Consider the following 10,501-nt stretch of genomic DNA (forward strand, 5'->3'; position numbering starts at 1 on the left):
CCGCTTTGAATACTCTAAGCCTGTGTTTGCAGGGTTCCTCTGGTTCTAGCAGTGGCTTCACATGGGATTGCGTGCTCTGGAAACCTCCATCTCCATCACTCCATAGGTCCCTCGTCACTTTTTTTAAATTTTATTTTTCTTGGATATTTTAAGTACTTACATTTCAAATGTTATCCCCTTTCCCCTTCTCCCATACCTGCTTCCCCAGCCCTTATCACTCTTTATAGCAGTCACTCCTTAAAAACAGAAATAGCATTCTGTTACCTTTGCTAATTATGTTCTGTACAGTTGGGATGATGGCCTATCCTAACCATACTTTCTGTTTTGAATGGGTGAGTGTATACAGCAACCCGAAGCATAGAGGGGTAATAGGAGGCAGATACACGGATAGATTACAAAATCAAGTGCTCAAAACCTCCAGCACAAACTGGGCGTGGTGGTGCACACCCTTATCCTTTACTCTCAGCACTCAGGAGGCGGAGGCAGGCGGATCTCTGAGTTTGAGGCCAGCCTGGTCTACAGAGCAAGTTCAAGAACAGCCAGAGCTATACTGAGAAATCCTGTCTTGAAAAACAAAAGCCAACAAGCAATCCGGCACATTTGTACTGGGGAAGTCCTGGGCAGAACAGAGCAAGGCATCCAAGTAAGAGAACAAATAACACAGAAGGGTAGCACTGAACCCCGGCTGGGGAGGGTGCGGCAGTCAGCCGGAGTTCCCGGTGGAGCTTTCTCTCCATGACGTAGCTGCTTTGTCTTCTTCAGGGCAAACAACAGTAACCACAGTTAGAAATCTTAGTTTGCTAGCTAAGCATACGGTATTCTCTCCCTCTCCCTCTCCCCTCCCCTCCCCCTCCCTTCCCCCCTCTCTTTCCTGTTCTTGTCTCTTCCTGTCACAGAGTTGGAGGGGCCACATACCATCCTTAGACAAGTGGTCTTAAAGGACACTTTGAGATAAATATGCCTGAGTCTGACATGAGGGAATGGCAACCCCACTTCCAGAACCGGCTTCTCAGGTGAACTCAAACAACACGTGGCAATTTACCAATATAATCTATATTTACACACTTGGGGTAAAGTGTGTGTGTGCTTGCATGTGTGTGTGCTTATGTGCATATGTGTTCATGTGTGTGAATATGTGCATGTGTGAATATGTGCACGCGTGTGTGTGCGCATGTGTGTTTGTGTGTGCTTATGTGCATGTGTGTGTATTAGTGTGTGATACTGTGGTTGAAGGTGCTGAAATCAGGTCATTAGTAGATTGGACTGAGGAACAAAGCTAATTAGTCAAATAGGGAGAGGCAAAGGTTTGTACTCTAAGTATTTCTTGGGGTGGAGAGGGTGCAGGCCCTAGACAGCCCTGCAGAAGGGAAGACAACGCTGTTTAGACACCAGCAGGTCCCTGAAGAGTGGTGAAGAGGACTGGTGAGAAATGGGGTCAATACCGCTTGAAGCTATTGCTTTACCCAAAGCAGCATGTTTTGGGAGCCAGAGTCCCCCACAGCAGAAACCCGTCTCACTTACCTGTGACCCTGGCCTTTATTATAAGTTTGCCTTCCTCTAGGCTAGCATGTGGGATAAAGGCAAGGAGGAAGCTGAGTAGCCGGCATAGCAGTGGCTGTTCATGGCACTGCTCTGTCTCGGGGGTCCACAGAGGACTGGGATGCAGAGAAGACGTAGACCCCGTCTCACTGGTGGGGCTGGAGCCAGAGCTGGGGGCTTCCCTGAGTTCAGACTGTCTAGAGAGGAAGGCCTACAGTGTTTGCAGTGCTCTTTCTGCTGGTGTGTTTTAGATGTCAGCTTCATAGTATTTTGGATATCCTCAGTGTGTTCCTAAGGTCTCTGCTGTCTACTTTGGAGTCCATGGGGGTTTGGTAATTCAACTCTTAGGCAAGGAGCAAAGCTTTGCCTTTCCCAGAGCCATATCGCCTAGTTTCCATGTGCCTGTAGTTCTGTTGTCCTTTCTCTGTCCCAGGGCCCCCTGAGGGGTTGGAGCCTTGATGGGTCTACCAAGAAGCCAGTCTCACTCTGGGCTAACTTGCCAGAGGCCTGAGCCCACCTCAGCTTTCTGTAGGCCTGGCCCTTCCCATCCTAGCTCTCCTACTTGCTTCTTGTGAGAGGAGGCCCAGCAGGATGAACTGTGTTTCAGCTGCTTTGTCTTGTTAGCAGAACTCTGGCTGGCCTGGAACTCACCCTGTAGACCAGGCTATTTTCAGACTCATAGATCCGCCTGCCTCTGCTTCCTGAGGGCTGGAACTAAAGGTGTGCACCGCTACCACCCTCCTTTTAGCAGAGCCTCTAACGCCACTCAGCACAGATGCCAAAGAGTGGCCATCTCTACCCCAGTAAACCTTTCGAATGGATAGCCCCATCCATTTGAAAGATGCCCTTAAACCAGCAAGCTTCTCGGGGTTGGGGGAGACCAAGCGTGGTACAGAATGCATTGTCAATATTCTAGGAAACAAGGTCTCCTAGCTTGAGGGACTAGAGAGACAGCTCATTTTGTAAAGTGTTTGCCATGCAAGCATGAGGACTGGGGTTCACAGCATCCACATCCACATGAAAGGCTGTGAGTGGGACTTAAGGAAGATGGCTTGAGACTGACTATTTGAGTCAACTCCTGACCCCCTCATGGTAGAAGGAGAGAACAGATTCGTGCAAATTGTCCTCTGACCTCCATACATGCACCATGCCAGCACAGACATACATGCACACAAATAAATAATAAGTAATTTAAAAGATTTTGGCTAATAAGATAGGTTAGCAAGTAAATGTGCTTTTTACCAACCCTAACCCTGATGATCTAAATTCAGTCCACAGAACCCACAATGATAGTGACTACAGTAAGTTGTCTTCTGACCTCCATACATGTTCATGGAACAGTACATGTGTACACACACACCACACTCCATGGAATAGTACATATGTACATACATACCAGAAAACAAACAAACAAATAAATGCAATTTTAAAAGTTTTTTTTAAAAAAGATTTATTTATTTATTATATATAAGTACACTATAGCTGTCTTCATGCACACCAGAAGACGGCATCGGCTTTCATTACAGATGGTTGTGAGCCACCATGTGGTTGCTGGGAATTGAACTCAGGACCTTTGGAAGAGTAGTCGGGTGCTCTTAACTACCGAGCCATCTCTCCAGCCCAGGTTTTTATTTTTATTTTTATTTTCTTTTTCTTTTTTTTGGAGCTGGGGACCGAACCTAGGGCCTTGTGCTTGCTAGGCAAGCGCTCTACCACTGAGCCAAATCCCCAACCCCAAGTTTTTATTTTTAAATTAGGATGTATGTGCATGTCTGTGTGGGTATGTGCATGTTTGTCCACAGGGGTGAGAAGAAGGTGTCAGATCCACCAGAGCTGGAGTTACAGAAGGTTGTAAGCTGTTCAAAATAGTTGTTAGCGACTGAACTTGAGTTATTTTTTTTTTATTTTCTTTTTTTCGGAGCTGGGGACTGAACCCAGGGCCTTGAGTTTGCTAGGCAAGTGCTCTACCACTGAGCTAAATCCCCAACCCCTGAACTTGAGTTCTTGCTAGTAACCTCAGCCCTTGTGCCATCCCCAAATGTCAGTAACTTAAAAAAAAAGTTTGTGTTTCTGGATATTTTGCCTGTGTGTCTGTCTGTCCACCACACATGTACAGTGCCTTTAGAGGTTGGAAGGATGTGTTGGACCCCCCTGGGACTGTGTCACAGATGATTGCAGCTACCACAGAGGTGCTGGAAATCAAGCCATATCCTCTAGAAGAGCAGCTCTCTAAACATCTAACTCCCGACCAACCGAGTAATTTAAAAAAAAAGATTATAGGGGCGTTGGTATATGTCTGTAACCCCAAGTCCAGAGGATCCCAACACGCTGTGGCTAGCCAGTCTAGCCAGTTGGTGAGCTCTGTGTTCAGTGGAATATCCTGTATCCACACGGGGGGTGGGAGGGACAACACCCATAAATTAATTAATTAATTAATTAATAAAAGTCCCCCAGCTTCACCCCCTCATCTCCTAGAGGTGATGATGTCCTTCAGCCCCTCCCAGCCTGGGGGACTAGGGTGTGGCCCCTGATTCTGGGTCCTCCAGCTTCAACTTCCCAACAGCTGTGCATCTCAGAGGAGTGTGTCTTGGTGCAAAGCAGAGAAGGACATGGGAAACTTGGGCTGTGGTCCATGAGTCCCTAGAGAACCAGCTCTTGACAGATGTGTGGCTCGTCCAACAACAGCACCTGGACAAGTATAAGAACAGGCTCATTCCCCAGAGGCTTGACGGGAGAGCATGGGGAAGGGTTGCCAGCCTCAGCAGCATGAGCCCTCACCTGAGTGTCCCCTTTATACCTGTAATCCTACAAGGCTCTGTCTCTATGCTTCTCCATTGACAAGCCGAGTCTGAGGGTTCCTAGAGCTCTAAGTCCCTACTGTTAAGCAGGTTGGCTCCTTTCTTAGCAGAATCAAGTGACTCTGGAGAATGGCCACCAGGGGGAACTCTAGGCACACATCTGTCTTGGAGGTGGCAGGCCAGCAGATGCTTTCCTCAAAATCCGGTTGCCCCAGGTTCCTGTGTGTTTGTGTGTGTGTGTGTGTGTGTGTGTGTGTGTGTGTGTGTGTGTGTGTGTGTGTGTTGGAGGAGGACCCACATGGTCTCTTAGGCTGGGTAGAATGTGTGACCCTGATCCTGTGAGCCTCCAAACATAATGTAAAGCTGGGTGTTTGGGTGCCCGTGTGAGCCAGGAGGCCTGGTGAGGTAAGGTGGTATGTTGAGGCCCCTGACTTTCCCTTTGACTCATGATCTCTCACCCTTCTTCCTTTACCCTTTTTTATTCTGACCCATTTCTGGGCTAAACTTCTGAGCGTTCTCCTCACCTAGTGTGTTCTCATGATCAGGTGCCCCTACACCCTAAGAGACCCTGTGGACCCTCTTCCAACAGGAGCTGGCGTGAGGGGTGGTCAGTATAACAGTTCCGAGGCAGATGTGGGGGAGGTTTCTTCAAATCCACCCAGGAAGGGAACAGCCTGTGGGCGTGGGTGAGCTGGGGCAAAGGCCCCAGCCAGCCTGGCGGCACAAACAGGAAGGACAGCAGGCTCTGGCAGCCAGAAGCCTGTGGCCCCAAGCTGGCAGGATGGCCCCCTTCCTGCAGGTCCCCCATAGCCTTCTGGGTTCCTGACACAGAGAAGAGGTGGGGCGGGCGAAGTGAGCTCTGAAGCCAGAGTGGTACTCTCCTGGGGTCTCTCCTTGGGAGGAGACAGAGAAAGATGCCAGGGCAGAGACAAAAAGGCAGCTGTCACTATGGTTGTCTTACTAAGCACCGAGTGACTAGAGAGGCAAGGGCACAGCTGCCCACTCCATGGCCACCTCCTGTTGTATCTCAAACCAGCTAGCTAGTTTCTGATGGCACCCACACCCTCCCTTCCCCTTTACATATTGCGCAAGCTCTCCACCACAATCTGGAGGTTATGCCCTGCATGGGGGTGGAGGGGAGTAGGGCACTTCTAAGGTGCCGATCAGCCTGCATTTGCCTCTGCCCTGGCCATGGGACTGCTGTCCGTTTCTTGGTTCCTGTCTCAACAGCAGCCTCGTTACGTGAGACTATGGCTGGGGATGGGGGGGGCAGGAATCCTGGAGGTCCAGGAGTGAACTAGGGTAGGACAGATCGAAGTATAAGGGACAGTCCCCAAAAGGATGCTGGGGCAGGCTTGGCCAAGAGGTTCTTTCCTTTTAGAACGCCTGGTCTGGAACTCTGGGACGTGGACAAGCCAGGCTCCTAGTCCTGGTCAGCAGAGTAGGGGATCTGGTGGGGCTGGAGGAAGCTTGGCTAAAGCTTTGTACAGGTTCCAGCTCTGGGTGACCCTGGCAGGCTACCTACCCTGGTCTGTGTCATTGCACCCCCAGAGTGGGAGGCTTGGTAAAGTGGAGGAGAACCTTAGCTACAAGCTATAGGTTAGCCCATCAGAGCCAGCTGGAGAGAAACCAGACAAGTCCAAACCTGAGACTGGTACTAGCCTTTCTGTTGCTGGAGTGGAAGCCAACCCCTGCCTACCAGCCTGCCTGTCCACGTCAGGGACACACAGACTCCTTCCCTTTCCAGACTGGAAAGCCCCCTCCTGGGATAGCAGGAAGGAGGCAACCTGCAACTCTTCCTGGCCTGGCCTTTGGGCTGAGCCTATGGTTCAAGGTTTGTATGTTCACAGGTCTAGGCAGGGAACAATGTGCATCTCCAGAGCTCCCCACCCCACAGTCCATGGGGCATGTGCTGAGGCCACATCCGACTGTGATGGGGCCCTTTTCTGAGGATTACGATTCTGTGAACAGGCATTTTCTAGAGGTGGCAGATGTCTGAGGGTCTGGGAGAACAGGTCCAGCTCAGTGGGGGATTGGAGGAAATGGGTATCGTTACAGGCAGGGGCCTCTGTGGCCTCCTGGGGGAAGTGCAGTTGCTCTGTTTGGGTGCCCTGGGGTTGCATGGTGGCCAGAGGATGGAGACACTTATTGAAGAGGGTCACTTCTGCTCAGTGCGTTCACACAGGGCCTTTGCTTTTCCTGAGGGTGAGCAGGCATCCTCTTCCTCCTCATCTTCTTCCTCCTTCCTCTCTTCTTCCTCTTTATCCTCTTCTACCTCCCTCCTCCTCCTCCTTCTCCATATGTCTAGCTGGTCATTTCTAGGGACCAGCAGGGTTGGGAAGGGGGCCTTGTCTTGGTCTTCTTCCTGTCTCAATTCCCTCTTTCAGCAGAGAACGGGGCGGGTGGGGTGGGGTTGGATGGTGGTTGATGCCAAAGATTGAAAGGGTAGGGTGGGGCAGAAGTGGGAAGGTCCCTGGCTTCCTCACCTTGGTCGATGAAACAAAAGCATCAGGCTGAGTTGAGCAGTAGCTGTGATTTCAGGGTGCCTCTGTTGGAGAGGCTGCTGTGATTTGAAAACCTCCTTTCCCTGGGTGACTAATTCCAGAAGGCTCTGGATGAATTGTATTGGTGAGTGCCTGGCCTTGAGAAGTCCCAGCTAGGGACGATGGGGATTTTGGGGTGTCCCCGAGCCTAGGGTGACAGGGCCTCTCCTTTTTCATTCTGCTTCAGGGTGCAACCCCGTCTGGAGGCTGCGGGCCTGGGGGTGTCTGGCTGGAGGTACAACACTCATGGTAATCTGGCTCTTCTGGCTGCTGCGATCAGTTCCTGGGGGTGCCCCAGCGCCCCAGCCCACACTCACCATCCTTATCTGGCACTGGCCTTTCACCAACCGGTCGCCAGAGCTGTCTAGCGACACCTGCACTCGCTATGGCATGGCCAGCTGCCACCTGAGTGCTAACCGGAGTCTGCTAGCCAGTGCTGATGCTGTGGTCTTCCACCATCGTGAGCTGCAGACCCGGCACTCTCGCCTGCCCCTGGACCAGAGGCCGCACGGACAGCCTTGGGTCTGGGCCACCATGGAATCACCCAGTAATACCCATGGTCTCCGTCACTTCCGGGGCATCTTCAACTGGGTGCTGAGCTATCGGCGTGATTCAGATATCTTTGTACCCTATGGTCGCTTAGAGCCCTTCTCTGGGCCTACGCCCCCACTACCAGCCAAAAGCAGGATGGCTGCCTGGGTGGTCAGCAATTTCCAGGAGCGGCAGCAGCGGGCAAAGCTGTACCGGCAGCTGGCCCCTCATCTGAAGGTGGATGTGTTCGGTCGCGCCAGTGGACGGCCCCTGTGCCCTAACTGTCTGCTGCCCACTGTGGCCCGGTACCGCTTCTACCTGTCCTTTGAGAACTCACAGCACCGGGACTACATCACCGAGAAGTTCTGGCGCAATGCACTGGCCGCTGGCGCTGTGCCTGTGGTGCTGGGACCTCCTCGGACTACCTACGAGGCTTTCGTGCCACCAGATGCCTTTATACACGTAGATGACTTCAGCTCTGCCCGTGAACTAGCTGTCTTCCTTGTCAGCATGAATGAGAGTCGCTATCGTGGCTTCTTTGCTTGGCGAGACCGGCTCCGTGTGCGGCTCCTGAATGACTGGAGGGAGCGCTTCTGCACCATCTGCGCCCGCTACCCTTACTTGCCCCGCAGCCAGGTCTATGAAGACCTGGAAAGCTGGTTCCAAGCTTGAACTCCTGCTGCTGGGAGAGGCTGTGTGCGTGGAAGACTGATGATGAAATGGAAGGGCTTTTGGGTCACCATGGGACTAACCCTAGGCTTAGGTCAGTGAATAGGAAGTCAGGATATGAGGAGAAGGCTGGGCTGAGAAGCCATATGGATGAGGACTCTGGTGGGCTTTAGAGTAGGGACCCAGGGAAGGAGACAATTAATGAGGAGCGTGTGGGAAAAGCTAGTCAAACGGGGAAAGTGGCTGAGGGTCCTGGACTTACCTTGAGTATGCTCATGGCTCAAGGCTCAGGTGAAAAGGGGAGGCAGTGTCTCTGGAGCTGGGAGCATCCAAAGCTGGGATTTGTGGGGACAAACATGGTGCCCTGAACCTCCACAATCAAGGTGCTTAGCCTCAGGGATACAGGTGTGTGTTCCAGAACTCCACATGCAAACTGTATGCTGAGCCCAGGGGTTGTGGGAGAAGGATGGTGTGGATGATTCTGGGCCTTTGACACCACAGTTCCCTGAGGGAAAGAGGCACCACTAATAATAAAATTATTCACTTGTAATAGAGACACTACAGAAATCTCCTGGGTCAAGTCTGCCAGGGAGCAGAGCTGTGAGCCAGCTTCTTCTGCTCATTCCCTTGGTCAGCCATTGGGTTGCTCGTTTCTGCCTGAGAGTCTTGCTTAAGTGACACCTTATCAAGAACCCACAGCCCATGACAGGTACAGATCTGAGAACTGAGGTCAAACACAGCTGCAGCTGGAGGTGCCACATGTCACAGGTCTCAGGTGGGAGGGGTGTCCCGTGTGAAAGGTATGATTTCTGAGGGCTGGCAGAGGGAGCCGTTAGATCCTTCGCTGAAGAGCCTGCTGCACGAGCCCACATGTGTTGGGCTGGGAGTGTGGGGAGGAGATGAGGGGCGAGCCTATGGGTGTGTGACAGGTTGAACTCCTGGGGTGGGCTGGGGCTTGGGTTTGTCTGGGGAAGGGGTGGCAGTACAGGCAGGAAGCTCCCCTCCTCCTGTGGTTTGTGGGAAAGGCCTGCTCATGGCTTCCTGCCCTGACCTAGCCTCATGGGCTAACTGGAGAGAAGGAAGTGTCCTGAGGCTGGGGGCTGGGTGGAGTTCTGTGTCCTCTTCCATCAGCCCAGGAGGGACCTCTCCTCAAAGAAGGAGCTAGAAAGTGGTGGGACACTTTAGTGCTTGACGGTTTTCATTTGCTTTAAGAGAAAACTGCACGTCCCAGGCTAAACACCACACAGCCTCCACCCTCCTATTCACAGGTGGAAAACCCGAGCTGATGTGCAGCCTTCCAACTCAGTCCTCAGGCCATCTGAGGCGCTAGTGGCCCTCTGCTGCCTCCTGCCGGCCATATGGAGAAAGCGGTCCTGTAACTATCACTAGGCCCACACGCAAAGGCTTCTAAGGACCCACCAAACGCCAGGCTCCAGGTGCAGAAAGAAGCTAGGCTTACATGAATATGGAGGGTGGTGGGTGGTGTTGGGGTAGCAAGTAAACCATCTATATAAAGGACAGCCTGTTTTTGAAGTCACCTGCTCTTTTGTGTTCCCTCACCTTCAGAGCTACGGCCTGGCTAGATGGGGTGAGGCCTCATCTGACAGCCACAATGGATGACTGTGGTAAATTTTCACACTTGTGATGTCTCAGCCCCATTTCGAATATAAACCTAACTTTCTCAGGCCGGAAGTAGGGCTCTCTCGCCTTTAGCAGTTTCCAGTTCTGCACACTCAGCCCTTCACGTGGTGTGTCTAGCTCTTCATGCCTGGTAAGCATTTCTGCTGCCCAGTCTGCTGAGCATCTGCTTCACTTGCACGGAAATCACAAGTCCGCTGCAGTGACCCATGCAACTGCATCTTACTTAGTCTAAACTCAGTAAAACTCTGTAAGAAACATGTCTGCATGACACCCTGGACCTCAAAACGGCTCGGTTCACAGCTGCATGGAGTGTGTGTGTGTGTGTGTGTGTGTGTGTGTGTGTGTGTGTAATTTGGATGGGGTCTCATGTTGCCCAGACTGGTTTTGAATTCTCTATATAGCCGACGAGAACTTTGAATTCCTGATCCTCCTGCCTCTGCCTTTTTGGTGCGTGGTTGCTCTTTATTATTTCTTTTATTGAGATATGGCCTCTCTATGTAGACCAGGGTGGACTCGAACTCAGAGACCTGCCTATCTCTGCCTCCCCGAGCTGAGCACCGTGCTGCTCTGCTGCAGCTCTCCGTTTTGACAATATAGGCAAATGTCATTTCATCAGCAAGTGGCTATAAGGAACTCTAAGGTCTGTAAGGAACACAGAAAGCTTTTGTGAAGGTCCCTCTCACCAGGCTCCTCTCTTAAATATCTAAGTCATGTCACGCTGTTGGGCTGCCTGCCACACCTCGAGCCTTGATGGGATTCTCCTAATGGATCAATGTCTCT

At 51.7% G+C, this 10,501-nt stretch overlaps 1 protein-coding gene across 6 annotated transcripts; it reads left to right on the plus strand.

Moving 5' to 3' along the window:
- The first annotated feature begins 4,135 nt into the window (after positions 1-4,135).
- On the plus strand, positions 4,136-8,630 carry Fut7 (fucosyltransferase 7). Of its 6 annotated transcripts, NM_199491.2 has the most exons (3): positions 5,758-6,171; positions 6,879-6,965; positions 7,068-8,630. In NM_199491.2, exons 1-3 carry the CDS (start codon positions 6,162-6,164, stop codon positions 8,081-8,083), a joined length of 1,113 nt encoding a protein of 370 aa, NP_955785.1. In that variant the 5' UTR covers positions 5,758-6,161; the 3' UTR covers positions 8,084-8,630. The 6 variants fall into 6 exon arrangements, with proteins under 6 accessions (XP_006233649.1, XP_006233647.1, XP_006233648.1 ...); XM_006233587.5 differs by lacking the exons at positions 5,758-6,171; positions 6,879-6,965 and adding an exon at positions 4,136-4,742; XM_006233585.5 differs by lacking the exons at positions 5,758-6,171; positions 6,879-6,965 and adding an exon at positions 4,800-5,579.
- Positions 8,631-10,501: the final 1,871 nt, after the last annotated feature.

This window comes from Rattus norvegicus, chromosome 3 (assembly GCF_036323735.1).
Source record: "Rattus norvegicus strain BN/NHsdMcwi chromosome 3, GRCr8, whole genome shotgun sequence".
In the NCBI taxonomy this organism is placed as follows: Eukaryota; Metazoa; Chordata; class Mammalia; order Rodentia; family Muridae; genus Rattus; species Rattus norvegicus.